Source organism: Cyprinus carpio, chromosome A7 (assembly GCF_018340385.1).
Source record: "Cyprinus carpio isolate SPL01 chromosome A7, ASM1834038v1, whole genome shotgun sequence".
NCBI classification, from domain to species: Eukaryota; Metazoa; Chordata; class Actinopteri; order Cypriniformes; family Cyprinidae; genus Cyprinus; species Cyprinus carpio.
The window spans coordinates 12,048,562-12,063,942 of NC_056578.1; the positions used below are offsets into that span (position 1 = coordinate 12,048,562).

Sequence of the window (15,381 nt, forward strand, 5' to 3'; positions counted from 1 at the left end):
AGACGCATGTTTCCTAAAACATGGAAAAGGGAACGTAACACGGGTCTCTTTTGGTTCCTCACTGGTGATGATGTCACACATAAATCTTAAAAACTTAAGTTATCGGTTTATCCACACGAACAGTTTGTCACCCTGTCAATGAACCAGTTTATGAATGGACACAGCTGGTTTTTAGTTTATGTTTTAGGACTTTAGGACTCTACAGCCCCCTAGTGGTGTCTAAGATGTTTAAGTCCCCCTTTGATCGCCATTGTGGCAGTTTTCTTTAAGATCCTGGTTAGTAACTAGTTGCCTTATTAAGGTTCAATGTTGCAGTGAACGCTGTGGGCGTTATTGTAAGTGTGTTATAATGTGATAGAGCTTCGACAGATCCATAAGCATAAATTAATTTGTCATGATTCATGTAGGTGACAGTTTATGCACATCATAGCTACAGCCAATTGGGATCAACAAGAATAGATTCTCTTTCATACAAAAACTTTTACAAAATTCTAATTATTTTGTGTTGGAATATCAAGGTTACTTACTAAAACATCCGAAGAATTCCCTTATGCACAATAAGCAAAAACAAAGGGCATCTTGCAACTTAATTGCTTATCCACTTCATGATCTTTAATTCAAAGCAGCTGACACTTATGCCACCGTGAGAACCTTTTAGGAAAGCTCTTATTGACAATATCCATACACTTAAACGTTTTCTTGAAGCTGGACTCTTACGTTTAATTTGTCCTTTAAATTGCACCCAGAAACCCCCACGTGTTCGACATTAGCAATTTCATACCAGTGTGGAGAATTTCACGTCGAGCTCAAGTTGACTAGAGGGCATAATAAAATTACTCCAGGTGAGAATCGAACTCACTTCGGCATTGCTCTACTTCGTACTGCCTATCGCGTGTTAACCGATTGCGCTACAAGAGCCTCACGTTTATATGGTATAGGCTTGTCAACCGACCCTAAATAGTTAATTGGACAGGATCGTTTAACTTCTTGAAAAAACTACTATGAGCCAGACCAAAACAGCTCCTAACAGCCCCCCACCACACACAAACACTAAGACGACACGCTTATGATTTATAGCAAGAATCCATTATTTAAAAACGATTACTGTACATGTACATCAGGAGAAAATATATTTAAAGTACCCCAACTTTTTGGTTTGTGCATGGATGTTTGATAATAAATAAGTATACAATTCCCTATCTAGTTGATCAGTAAAAACTGTTAGTGTTAGTAGTTGCTCTAACACATCCCTATATAATACCCAATAAAAGGTGCATTTCAGTGTCTTTCTTCATTATTGGTAACACTGTATTAAAGATAAATTCAAGATGTCAGCATGGACAAAGAGGTAAAATACCAAAGACTATTCACATCCCACAATCTGGGAAAAGTAACAGATTTGGAAAAATGTGAACACTGACAGATCATGTTTGTTAAAGCCATGTTCATGTAGATTTTGAGGGGAAATACTTTGATGTTTTTTGGTAGTTTTGTGCATAGATGTCATACAGGTCGTATGCACTAATCAACCATTTTGGCTCTGCTTTCACAGTTCTCCTGCGTCATGGGTCTGTCTTCCATTCTCTCCCTCACTCTCCTCTTTGGATCGCTTTACACCCTTGTTGCCTTTCCATACCTTATTCAGGCACTTTGAAAGAGATAAAATAAGGTTTGAAAATAGTTGTTTATTTGTAAAGGAAGGATTAGATTACGAGTCTGTATGTTCGGAATGCTGAGAGACAGAGTGTATTTCTACCTTGGTCTGAGTCTCTGAGGAAATGGGTTGCACAGAAGAATCTGTCAAGGCTCTCGTCTTGATGATGAAAGTACCAGTTCTCCAAAAACTCTTCATTCTCTTCCAACATGCTCTCACACTTTAATATAAACATAAAAAGGGATAAAAAATATTTATATAAATTTCCGTATATAAACTTGAATTCTGTGTCAAAAGGTATTTTTTTTTATTTAGAAGACAGTATATTAATCTTCTTTTTAACATTCATACCTACAAACTGAAAAACACTATAAAATATTATTATTAATCTCAAATGATAACTACATATTATTTAAGAAGATGAAATCATGCAACCACACAACCCATTGCTCTTTCTTTGTTAGTGCATGAGTATTACTTGTCTCTTCAAGTCTGCCACCTCCACTGATGGTTCATCCCACAGTTCATAAGGGATACCCAGCTATACCTTCGCTCCCTTATCCATCAGGTTCTTCTGTGTGTTCATGTTTTGACTTGTGCCCTGGCAAAAACAGCAGTCTAAAATTAATCATCATTTTGCAAACTAAATCCACACATTTAAAGTATTTCTTTAAATGAGGATTGACTGAATTTCATGCAGTTGATGGCTGGAAAAGAGTGCTAAGGTGAGCTCAATACCTTGGCTTAGCAAAGGCTCCCTGGTCTCTCAGCATGGATTTTATACTGCAGAATTATTTCACAGATGTTGTCCATGGCCTCAGTGAGTCGTGTCTCTCTGGTAACAAATAAATCGTAATAATAGACAGAGGAGGGAGACCTTCCGTAGATTTGGATTTTTTCCTAACCTTAAGGGAAAGCTTTCTCATAGGGACAGAACAGACAAGTCAGCATGTCATCACTACTTACGAAGTGTTGTATTTGATTTTCCAAAACTTGTCCGAGCTCTAGAACTTCCTTTGGGCGGCCAGTTTTTTCCAGGACATCCTGCAACTCCACCATCAGTAATTTACAAACTAATTAAAAAAAAAACCTTTAGAATCCGACTGAGGTTTTGTTTTGGCTGAATAACTTGCACATGCAAACAGAAGTACAGAGGAAAACTTTGCTTGAGGGGATATTTTAAATAAATTACATTATAGAATAATTTTATGATAGTTTTTTTTAAAAGATTTACATTCAACACCTAAGGGGCAAACCCTCACATTTATTTGGTAGTCGCTCCTCTTGGTTTGCCAAGACGAGCCTGAACATACAAATAAAGAAAATGGCAAATATTTCCATAGTGACCTCTGTTTACAAATTTGGAATCAGTAGGAGTTCACATTAAAGCCACATCAACATTTTTTGAGAATGGTTCGGACTAGTGGAACGGAGAATGCGCACTGCCAAAGCTGATGGTAAGAAATGCTAACAGAAAATGCGTTATCGATTTAGGCATATCTAATCATTAGCAAAAATCGTTGAGCTTAGTTCCAAAATCCCTGCCAAGATTAAAAAGTAAAGTAACCTAAACGTTTACTGATCAAGGTATAGAAAACCTAAGACGTAAGATAAACAGAAGATTGTGAAATGAGTGTAATAGGTTCATTCATTAACGTTAATTCTTAGGATACACTGAGACTATGAAATAAGTGCATCATGTTACAGACAGATCATTAATTTCTCAATGTAGCCTTATAGAGCATGTTCAGTGTTTCTATGTTGGCAATTCAGCTGAGCAATATTCACTTCTCTCAAAGAGAAGAGTCACTTCTCTGAAAGTTAAAACATAAAGGCAGACCCACACCAATGCTCTAGCCAAAGGCTATTATTGATATTACAGAGCATTAATCATATGACCTTTTGGCTGTCAAGAAGACAGAAGCAGTATCTGTTTAATCTATTGTCCCATCTGACTCTTTGTGTCCTTGAGTGTGTTGAATAGGTTTAAAATTTAGTAGATGTGTATTTATAACAGTGATATGTAGACTGCATTAACTCAGCTGGCTGGCACTCAGTTTACAAGCCATTCTGTCATCTGTAAAAGCCATTTGGAAAAGATACAAAACAGTGTTTCTTGGCAATAGTTTATTTGTATTAATATGTCTCAAGTAAGAGATTAGCTATTGGTATAGAAGTGTTTGTGCCTTCAGAGGGGTGTCTGGGTGCATTACGCAGCTCTGGGCCCTCTTGAGGATTCAGGTGTCAGTGCCACACATTTATCAACAGCTGATATGGTGTGATGAACCTTCTGGTGAGTGCCTGAGGTAGGGGTTGAAAGCAAAGGAGAGAGAATGATGAGAGAGAAGACGAATTCAGACAGAGGACTGAGATAAGTACTACGAGAGAACCATGGGAATACCCAGAGTGAACAAGAAGGCCAAATCATGAGTGAGGCTGTGGGTGATTATGCAGAATGCATATGCGGGGGGAGCTGCATGCCTAATTAAGGGATTTTGAAAAGCCGGATAGCCCATGTGTTAATGTGAGAGTGAGAGACACAAAAAGACAGCAATGAGGCAGACAGGTGACAGTGGCAGAAGAGTTGCACTCAGCATATTCGGATGGAGTTACATTCCCAAACATACGACAGTCCTCATGCAGGTAGACAAAAAAAAAGATGTAAAGGCACTTGACATACACAACATTACATGTTATGATGATAAATATTATCTTGAAAATGCAAATTAATGCCAGAGAATATACCTATTTAGAAGATGCAAGGATACCTATACCTGGTCTACCGCACAAAACCTGGTTGTCACAGCGACGTCAAACAGAAAGAGAACACATGCTAAGCTGATCCTGTTATATTAGACACATGGACACTACTACTGCAAAATGACTGATGGCCGAAGTCTTACACTTATCATCCTGTATAAATACACTGCAGATAACTGCTTTACCTGAAAATACCTTGATACATTGCCACAAGGAACATTTTAAGCCAAAGCAAAGCAAAAAACAAGGTGCTGGATCTATTTGTCAGTGGGTTTGAATTTAGTCTTAAATATACATTTATATATATATATAATGTTTATGTTATTATTTGTAACTAATTTAATACTTAATATTTATTCAATTAAATTATATTACCATGTCAAATTTAATTTCCAAGTGCTCAACTCATTTATATTCTCAACTCAGGCTGCACTTCATGGAAATGTTAAATTCTATTATAATTGTATATGTTAATATGATTTGGAGGAAGAGCTTAAATGGTTTTGTGACTACGGCTTCATAGCAAGTATTCAGACCTTACATACTTGATGAAATTAGGTTCTTTATGATATTTAAATGTTTGAGAATTAAAACAGCATTTTTTTAATGTGGCATTGTTTCGGGTTTGCAGATATTCTGAAAAAAGGTGTTTGCAAAAAGATTAAGTCCTGTTGTAGAAGTCCTAGGGTTAGACAGATGAAAAACAATTGCTCTAACAAGGACACAATTGCCTTACAATTGGCCTCCATATGTGAATCATTAAAATAACTACCATTTCCTGACAACTCCACTGTCAAGCATAATTATTCTGATACTGAGGTGAAAATGTGCCCAAAGAATTTTCTGGTCAAGTTGGTTTTTAGTCATAATTCAAAGACATATGTGTAAGTCAAGCCTTGCACTCCTCAAAAAGAAAGAAAAAATGCCTATTCTGATTCAGAATAGATGCTGCTGGGGCTAATCACCAGAGATAAGGCATTTTGTTTAATAGAAGTTGGAATGAGTGGTGCAAATTTTAGCAGGAAAAGGATACCAAATGCAGACTCAAATTTACATCGAAATAGTTTGAGAACAAAAAGGTGAATGTTCAGCAATGGGCCAGTCAAAACCCTGATCTGAGTCCAACTGATGATCTGTGACAGATTTTGAAAATTGCAGTGCATCAGTGTTATCTGACTAACCAGAACAACCTGTGGTGCAAATCTGCATAGACAAATAAGCCAAAATCAAAACTGAACAGTATGTGCTGCAAGCATGGTCCACAAAATATTAATATAAAATATTATATGAATAACTATACTATAAAATATTAACAATAATTTTATTCCTAAATTGCTTTTTTAATTTATTTTTTATTAATAAGATGATTAAAAAAAATCTCACAAAAAAAATTTACATTAAAGGGATTCACCTTCAGTTGCTGGTCCCGAATTGCCTGCATAGTGTTTTTTTTTTTTTTTTTCATGTTATTGAAGTCAGTGGGGACCAGCAACTGAAGGTGAACTATTCCTTTAATAATCATATATACAAGTGTCAGTATTTTATATCAATAAATTTAAGTAGTAATCTGTGTTGTATATTATTAATATGCAACATTAATATATAGTTTCATGTTTTCTAATTAAATTATTAAGGAGAAAAAAAATGTTTAAAATGTAATATGTTTATAATGTTTTGTGTTGGGTGTTTTTTTGTTTGCTAAACTCTGATTCATTTAGCGTGTTTCCCTCAGTGAGGTAAGTCAAGACTGCAGTGCTAGTGTTGGCCTGTCCAGTATGTGCACACAACTTGGATCCAGACACACACACTACAGGTACTAACGCAAACATACAAACACTCATAGGTGGCTCATTTACCAGCACACTTAGTTGGCCCCTGGCCTGCCCTGTGCCCTTGCCAGAACCCCAATAGCTAAAATGTCCCCCTAAATTATATTCCTTTCCACACACGCATACTGTCTCTCTCACACACACAAACACACACACACACTTTTTTCTTAGAGTTTTGACTTTAATAAGAGATATCCAATCACTCTTAAACCCTGATCCCAAACCCCTCTAAACATAACTTTCCCACTAAACATATTTTATTTAGATGTTTTTATGTGTAAAGGGGCTCCTGACATATTAACCTCTCCAGGGCATGTCTAACTCTTCTCAATTTGCAAAGGAAACTACACGTCTCCAAATACACCGTACCCAATCATCCCTGAAACTAAAGCTAAACTCAAGGTTACAGGACGACACTTAACATTATGGTTTACAGATCCTGCCAGCTTTTACTGCTGTATGACAAAAGCATCACTTTAACAGAAATAGGATATAAAAAATAATTTAATAAATTAGCATTTGCACTTAGGTATTTATATATATATATATATATATATATATATATATATATATATATATACTTTATTTATGATACACTCACTAAACATGGGTTGATTTCAAATTAATGTCATGTAACTCAGATGTACAGTTGATTATTGTCTATTCTGTGACTTGTACCAATGTCATTATTTTAATTTTATTATTAGTTATACTTTAATATTTGTTTTTGTTGTTGTTTTGTTTTGTGTGTGTGTGTGTGTATATATATATATATATATATATACACACACATTGGGTATAGAAAAGAATCATCCCCTTTTAAAATAATCACTTTTTTTTCACAGAATCACTGTGTAGGAAAAAGGTTCACTCCTCCCTAAAAATGATTTGTAAACTCAATCAGGCACACAATGGATTACCTTCTCAATGGCACACAAAGCCATTTGACTTTCAACTGTGATCAGCTGTGGTAATTCTGATTAGCTCAACATGAAAAGAGTTTTTCCTGGAGCATTTCAGTCGTTGGTAATTGGAAGTGCAACTGAACTGGACAATCAACTATGGGTGGCAAGAAACTGTCAAAAGATCTCTGGGCTGAAATTGTGTACAGGCACAAGTCAGGAGATGGATACAAAATAAAAATACAAATTATAAGGCTTTATTAATGCCTAGAATCACAGTGAAGCCTATTATTAAGAAGTGTATGCATGTGACAACATCACAAGAAAGGGGATGCAAGAAAAAAGCCACTCCTTAAGAAAAGCCTCATGCAGTCGCGACTGAGCAGGAAAAATGGATGGGGCAATATACCATCAAATTCTTGAGGAAAATCTGCTGCCCTCTGCCAGACAGTTGACAATAGGAAGAAATTTTACCTTCCAACATGACAATGACCCAAAGCACACAGCAAAACTGAGCACACAGTGGTAGAAGGAGAAAAAGGTGAATGTCCTTGCATGGGGTAGTCAGCGCTCAGTTAATAGAGACAAATCCCAAAAGACGGAAGACTGTAATTAAAGCTAAAGGTGGTTCAACAAAATACTGACACAAGTGGGTGATTCTTTTTCTAGCTCAGTGTTTTTTTTTTTTTTTATTTAATCGACGTTTTGGGGTTATCTTTTACTTGGATAGTAAATTGCATAAAACTGTGTATGTCTTCATTTCAGGCTGCAAAGCAACAAAATGTAATTATTTTAAAGGGGTGATTATATATATATAATACACACACCCAGCTTCTTTTTGCTTCTCCCGTTTGCATTATGCCAGAGAAAGTGTGCAAGTTTCAAGGTCAGTGTTATCATAAGCTGAAGAGATCATGTCTGAGGCGAGGGGCTCTGTTCCAAGATCCATTCTTTCCTCCTTCAGCTGTTCTACGAAAGGACACCCCCTCTAGGACTGACGTGGAAGAGACCCAGGGTAAGAGAAACTTATGGTGGACTGTTTCCATTTTAAATGTGTTTGTGTTAATAGTTAATTTTGTCAATTTTTAGGAGTATAAATGTAGATGGCCTTAAAGATTTTATTGGTGCTAAAAGTATCACACCACAATAATGGATAAATGTATTAATATATTAAAAGTGTTTGCTCCCAAATTACAGTACAGTCTGGTGGCAGGCCAGTAGTTTCTGACCCTCTGGTATCAATGAGTGGATCCTTCCTGGTGACTCTTGTAATTCTAAATGTGGCTGCACAGTCAGCAGCATAAGAGATATGTTTAATTAAAGGCCTTTCTGACGGCTGGAAGGCATCGGTAACCTGATTCCTCGAAGAGTGCATGTATGGCTTCAAATGAGGGAGATTTATGACTTATTATGCAGCATTTGCATGTGATATGCTGAATAATCAAATAGACAATTAAAGCTGCAGTATTCTAAAATTTTAAGGAAAATTTTAAAGTTTAGGCAAATTATGTCATTAAAGCATTAAATGTTTTTGTGTGTGTGTATGTTTGTTCTGAATTGAAAATATGTTTTGAAAAAAAAATATTATATTATTCTGAATTGTTTCTTTGATGAAATGTGTAGATGTAACCATAAACACATACAAATTATTTAAGGGTCTTCTGTCTTACACTCAGGAACTGTGTAGAGACCCTCAACTATTTGTGGATGGAATCAGCACATGGAATCTGCATCAAGGCAGTCTGGGTAACTCCTGGATGGTGGCAGCCACATCATGTTTGGCAGCAGAATCCTCACTTTGGAAGAATTTCAGAATATATACACTCACCGGCAACTTTATTAGGTACACCTGTTTAATCACTTGGTAACAAAAATTGCTAATCAGCCAATCACATGGCAGCAACTCAATGCATTTAGGTGTCTAGATGTGGTGAAGACGACTTGCTGAAGTTCAAACCGAGCATCAGAATGGGGAAGAAAGGGGATTTAAGTGACTTTGAATGTGGGCTGGTCTGAGTATTTCAAAAACTGCTGATCTACTGGGATTTTCATGCACAACCATCTCTAGGGTTTACAGAGAATGGTCCAAAAAAGAGAAAATATCAAGTGAGCGGCAGTTGTGTGGACGAAAATGCCTTGTTGATGTCAGAGGAGAATGGGCAGACTGGTTATAGATGATGGAAAGGCAACGGTAACTCAAATAAACACTCGTTACAACCAAGGTATGCAGAATACCATCTCTGAACGCACAACACCTCGAACCCTGAAACAGATGGGCTACAGCAGCAGAAGACCACACCGGGTGCCGCAGCTAAGGACAGGAAATGGAGGCTACGGTTCGCACAGGCTCACCAAAATTGGACAATAGAAGATTGGAAAAACATTGCCTGGTCTGATGAGTCTCGATTTTCTGCTGCGAAATTCAGATGGTAGGGTCAGAATCTGGCGTAAAGAACATGAAAGCATGAATCCATCCTGCCTTGTCTCAATGGTTCATGCTGGTGATGGCGGTGTAATTTTGTGGGGGATATTTTTTGGCACACTTTGGGCCCCTTAGTACCAATTGAGCATTGTTTAAATGCCACAGCCTACCTGAGTATTGTTGCTGACCATGTCCATCCCTTTATGACTACGGTGTACCCATCTTCTGATGGCTACTTCCAGTAGGAATATGCACCATGTCACAAAGCTCAAAACATCTCAGACTGGTTTCTTGAACATGACTATGAGTTCACTTTACTCAATTGGCCTCCAGAGTCACCTGATCTCAATCCAATAGAGCAGCTTTAGGATGTGGTGAAACGGGAGATTTGCATCATGGATGTACAGCCGACGAATCTGCAGCAACTGCGTGATGCTATCATGTCAATAAAGATCAAAATCTCTGAGGAATGTTTCCAACACCTTGTTGAATTTATGCCACGAAGAATTAAGGTAGTTCTGAAGGCAAAAAGGGGTCCAACCCGGTACTAGCAAGGTGTACCTAATAAAGTGGCCAGTGAGTGTGTAAATATAAATATATATTTCAAGTAAATTTGTTGATTTAAACAATGGTTAGATATTGTTACTGTTGTCACATACAGAGGCTACAAGACACAGACGGTAGTAAAAAATCCAAGTCTTTATTGACTGAATGGAATGATAGTCTTGTGAGTGAGTGCAGCATGATGCCAGAGGGGTAAAGAAGGAATTCATCAGGTAAGGGTGATAGTCCAGGTAATTCAGCTGAGGTTCAGGAGCTCGGAGGAGAATTGGAATGGGAGACTAGAATCTTCTGAGGGTAAAAACAGGTTAGTACAAGAGAGTCTAGCGTTGTTCAGCCATGTGAAAGGTAGACCCGACACTAAGTGAACTGAGTGAGCTTATGTAGTGGAGCGTTATTGGCTGCAGCAGGTGCAGTGAATCAGAAGTCAGGTGAATGTGATCTGGTGCTGTAGATTGAGGTGACTGCAGTGACTGTTACTCTCTGACAACTGTCAACAAGATGAAAATACTAATAGAATTTATATTAAAAAAAATCAGATGACTTTTATAATCTGTATTTTATTCATTTAAATAAAAAAGATTTACTCAAGAATGAAAAGAGCAAAAACCATCTAAATTATTTCAAAGCACCTGTCAGATCTAACCTGAGATTTGTTCACTGTGTCTTCCTTTGGGAGATTTGGCAGATTTTCATTTTGGAATCCTGAGAATTTTGAAGTCATGAATGGAAAATACTGTCAACATGTTTTAAGTGTGGGTCTGCCTGAAATGTGGGTGTGAATATGAACTTTTGTTCTGAAAAATAGCTTAGACAATGTTTGTTTAATATACTGTAGAATCATAGAAAAATGCCATTTTACAGAATTTGAATTTTTGGGAAAAATTGTTAACAAAATAAGACCTACTTTTCAGGGCTTTTCAGGAATGCAAAGTAAAAACCACTGATGTAAAATGATTTCGTAAGCACCCGTCAGACCTAAACAGAGATTTTTTTTCCCCGCTGTCTTCCAGCAGGAGTTCAGGATTGTAAATATAGGGGATTTGGTTCTGGGGGATAATAACTCCAGCCTATTAAATTGCAGCATAATGTATGTTTGTAATATTGTTTGTGCACAGCAAGAACAGGTTAATCTTTAAATGCTACAGTCAAGAGGTAACACAGCCATCCAAAATAGTGAGAGCACAACCTATGAAGAATCATTTCAGGCTGTTTCTGATCCTGTGCAGTGCAGTGCTACCAAATTAGGCAACGACTTTACAGGCAGCGTTTTTGCTCGAAGGCACCTCATGAAACTGATTTTGGACAGGCTTATGAGGCAGATTAATGGTTTAATGATCTACAGCAAAATATAGAGAGCTTTGGTGAAAACTATGTGGATATTTAATTACTGCAATAATAATTTCTCGCTAGAAATGACATAAAAAAGGGGAAAACGTTGATCAAAAACATACATTTACACACAAACTGAGCACCGACCGCAACTTTCAGACACCATCTTTATTTTTTATTTTTTGGCTTAACTGTCACAGAATGGAACGCACAGGATTGTGGGATATCAAAGGCAGCGAAAGGATACATCTATGCTGCCTTCAAAAATCGGCCAGATGAAGGCATCTCAGGAGACAGGAAATGAAGCTAACATTGAATTCGGACGTGCCTTGATGCCTTTCTACCTTTCTAGCATTTTTCAGTTTTCGGATGCAGCCTTTGTATGTCTCCCTAATCAGACACTCCCAATTTAATTCTTGCAGTCTCTACTAATGAGCTGATGAATGGAATCAGGTGTGTTAGATAAGGGAGACATACAAAAAGTGCAGGCCAGGGGGCCTCCAGGACAGGTTTGGGAAGAGCTGCCATAGTGTGTAAAGATTTTCTAGTACCAGATTGGCAGGTAAATGTGTTTGTGCAGATTAACATATGTGAAGGCAGTTTTACTATGATATATCTGAAAGAGTATTGTTATTCCCAAGTTTACATTGCAGAATGCAATGCAGTTACAAGTGTAAACTAATCAATACTTTAGCGCAGGGTTACTTAAATCTTGCCAATGTGCTGCAGATTTAAGCTCTAACCCTGATCAAACTCTCCTACCTGTGACCGCCCCCCCCCCCCCTTTTTTTATGATCCTGAAGACATTGATTAGCATTCTCTGGTGTGTTTGATTAGGGTTAGAGCTAAACTCTGCAGGAAAGGGGATCTTGTGGGCCAGATTTGAGGATCCCTGCTCTGGTTATAGTTATTCAGGACTAACTTAAGTTTTATTACTCTCTCAGAATGCTAATTTATACCTTCAGATATTGTTTACTATTTTAATTGATAAAGTACAATGAATGCTTTTTGAATCCAGTCATGCGTTTCCCTGGTTGTGATGTCGTATGCTTTGCATAGGCACCATGGATCCAAAGCAAATGTGGAATTACATGAGCTCTCCTCCAAAAACGAGTATAACTTGCCTTGGTATGGGAGTTTTACACTAACCATTGTTACTTAATGAAAATGGTATATTTACTCAAGTAACTTTTTGGCTGACTTGCATTTCAGTTATTACAAAACCGCTATCCCTGGCTCTTCCCATCGCTCAGATTGCAATAGGTGTGTTGCAGTGAATGTTTGTACTGCAGCTATTCCTCTGCACTTTACATTCCATTATTTAAAGGCTCTTATGTCACCTATCCATTACAGGTGCAGTCTATCTGAAAGACTGTCCCCAGCAGCACTATATCCCAGTGTATGTGCTGGTTTGTGGAGTGTTTAGTGCACTTCTGGCCTTGCTGTCTTGTCTGCCTTGTGCCAGGCAGACTGAGGAGGTGGGAGGTCAAACCACGCTTGGCCGTATCTGCAATGTGTGGAATGGTCTAGTTTCTACCTTCTTGTTCTGCTGGATGATTAGTGGTAAGACACAATGGTGTATGTGGGAGGAAGAGGTCATTTAATGTGTTATAGGTCTTCGACAGCTTCTGTACATTGTTCAGTTAATCATTACAAAACTGACCGCAGATTTTCATTTTGGATTCCTGAGAATTGTGACTTCCTGAATGGGAAAACACTGTCAACGTGTTTTAAGTGTGGGTCTGCCTTCTGCAAATGATTAATCTGAAATGCATTTCTGAAATTTTCTCATTTATTTTTATAGGCAGTGTGTGGGTTTACTCCATTTATCCTCCTAACTACAACCAAACCCTGGCTAGAGATTCCTACTGCAATAAGACCCTCTACCTTTTTGCATTCTGGACCACCACGCTGGCATACATTCTTTTAGGTGTGGCCCTGTTCATAGGGTGCTGTTTTTGTATCCGTGCTTGCATTTGTGGATTAGCAAAGGACTAGCAAAATCTCTGTGGGCAGTCTTAGTGGATCTTGATGACAGGAGTTTTGATGGTTTGCGTATTCAATTGAATTTTATGTAGAAATAATAAACCGTTTAATTGTATTTAAAATTTGATTTTGGTAGCATTTTTAAGCATTGAAAGTGGGGAAAAATTGATGATAATCGATGTCGTTTTTGCTTATGAAACCAGCTTTTTAAGCAACTGAACAGGGGACGACTAAAAAAGTGAACTTGGTGCTGTGCAAACAGTTCAGAATACAAGGATACATTAACCTCTGGCGTTCAGACAGTGACGTGACCGCATCCATTGCTATACACGAGGAGGGATGAACTATTTTATATTAAAAGGAGAAAATGGATCCTCTGACCACATCTTAGTTATAAACTAATAGTATGATAAAGTCCTCCAATTATTATACTCAAGAGGTTATTAAGTGGTAGAAAACAGGAACATTGCTACATAACTTAGTGCTAAAAATAGATTCTGGATGATAGGTGAGTAACCTGCATTAATATAAATATATGTGATTGTATAAGATGAAGTTGAGTAAGAGTATTGTGCTATATACAAGATGCAGATATCCGGCTGGTAATGTCATTTCTCAGATCTAGGCTACTGAAGAGAAAGCAGAAGAATAGACATGCAAACAATTTTTGCAAAAAAGAGAAGACACTTCCGTTCAAAAGTTTGGGGTCATTAAGGTTTTAAAGAAGTCTCTTATGCTCAAGGCCAAATGCTATTACAATATTTTTTTTATTTTTTTTTTTTATTAAAGAATAGAAAGTTAAAAAGAACAGCATTTATTTGAAATAGAAATCTTTTGTAACATTGTAAATGTCTTTACTGCCACTTTTGAGCAACTTGATGTCCTCGTTAATGTTATTTCTCTTCAGGTCCTTTTACAATAACACATTGATCTCACTGATGGTTTTGGTTGAGGCTAATTGGTAATTAAATGTTTAATTTCCCTTTAATAAGACCACTTCATAGAGGAAAAGTGTGACTCATCGCCACAAATCACAATAAATATTTCTGATGAATAAATGCATGTGTATAAATGTGACACAACCACTGAAAACTATCTTGTAACATAAGATCAGTCATGCCAGTATAAATAATACAGCACATTTTCAGAGCATTACTGGAATTTATCTACAGGTCTGCAGCTAAATTTGAGCATACTGTTCTATTGGTGAAGAACGCATAGGTGTCAAAATGATATACAAACCAAAAAGAGACAGTATGAACACAAAAAAGCCTAAATTGTTAATCCAAAATGCAAACAGATACAGGGTTCTAAGACAGTGGTCTCTGGTGGGAACATAGTTGGGAGGATATATAGAGTAAATCCAGTAGGTACCCGAAATAACAGAATGATAGCACCATTGGTTTTAGTTTCACTATTATTTATATACACTCACCTAAAGGATTATTAGGAACACCTGTTCAATTTCTCATTAATGCAATTATCTAATCAACCAATCACATGGCAGTTGCTTCAATGCATTTAGGGGTGTGGTCCTGGTCAAGACAATCTCCTGAACTCCAAACTGAATGTCAGAATGGGAAAGAAAGGTGATTTAAGCAATTTTGAGCGTGGCATGGTTGTTGGTGCCAAACGGGTCGGTCTGAGTATTTCACAATCTGTTCAGTTACTGGGATTTTCACGCACAACCATTTCTAGGGTTTACAAAGAATGGTGTGAAAAGGGAAAAACATCCAGTATGCGGCAGTCCTGTGGGCAAAAATGCCTTGTTGATGCTAGAGGTCAGAGGAGAATGGGCCGACTAATTCAAGCTGATAGAAGAGCAACTTTGACTGAAATAACCACTCGTTACAAGCGAGGTATGCAGCAAAGAATTTGTGAAGCCACAACACGCACAACCTTGAGGGCAGATGGGCTACAACAGCAGAAGACCCC

At 37.4% G+C, this 15,381-nt stretch overlaps 1 protein-coding gene and 1 pseudogene across 3 annotated transcripts; one reads left to right on the forward strand and one right to left on the reverse strand.

Annotated features, from left to right (window-relative positions):
* Positions 1 to 1,030: 1,030 nt before the first annotated feature.
* Positions 1,031 to 4,619, reverse strand: LOC109073620 (annotated as a pseudogene).
* A 7,304-nt stretch (positions 4,620 to 11,923) lies between these two features.
* LOC122145590 (transmembrane protein 272-like) lies at positions 11,924 to 13,568 on the forward strand. 3 transcript variants are annotated; one of them, XM_042759692.1, is made up of 5 exons: positions 11,924 to 12,022; positions 12,520 to 12,588; positions 12,673 to 12,723; positions 12,814 to 13,023; positions 13,265 to 13,568. In XM_042759692.1, the coding sequence occupies exons 2-5, from the start codon at positions 12,525 to 12,527 to the stop codon at positions 13,456 to 13,458; spliced, it is 519 nt and encodes a 172-aa protein (XP_042615626.1). In that variant the 5' UTR covers positions 11,924 to 12,022; positions 12,520 to 12,524; the 3' UTR covers positions 13,459 to 13,568. The 3 variants fall into 3 exon arrangements, with proteins under 3 accessions (XP_042615626.1, XP_042615627.1, XP_042615624.1); XM_042759693.1 differs by having other exon boundaries at positions 11,927 to 12,022; positions 12,479 to 12,588; positions 12,814 to 12,984; XM_042759690.1 differs by having other exon boundaries at positions 11,934 to 12,022; positions 12,479 to 12,588.
* The last annotated feature ends 1,813 nt before the right edge of the window (positions 13,569 to 15,381 follow it).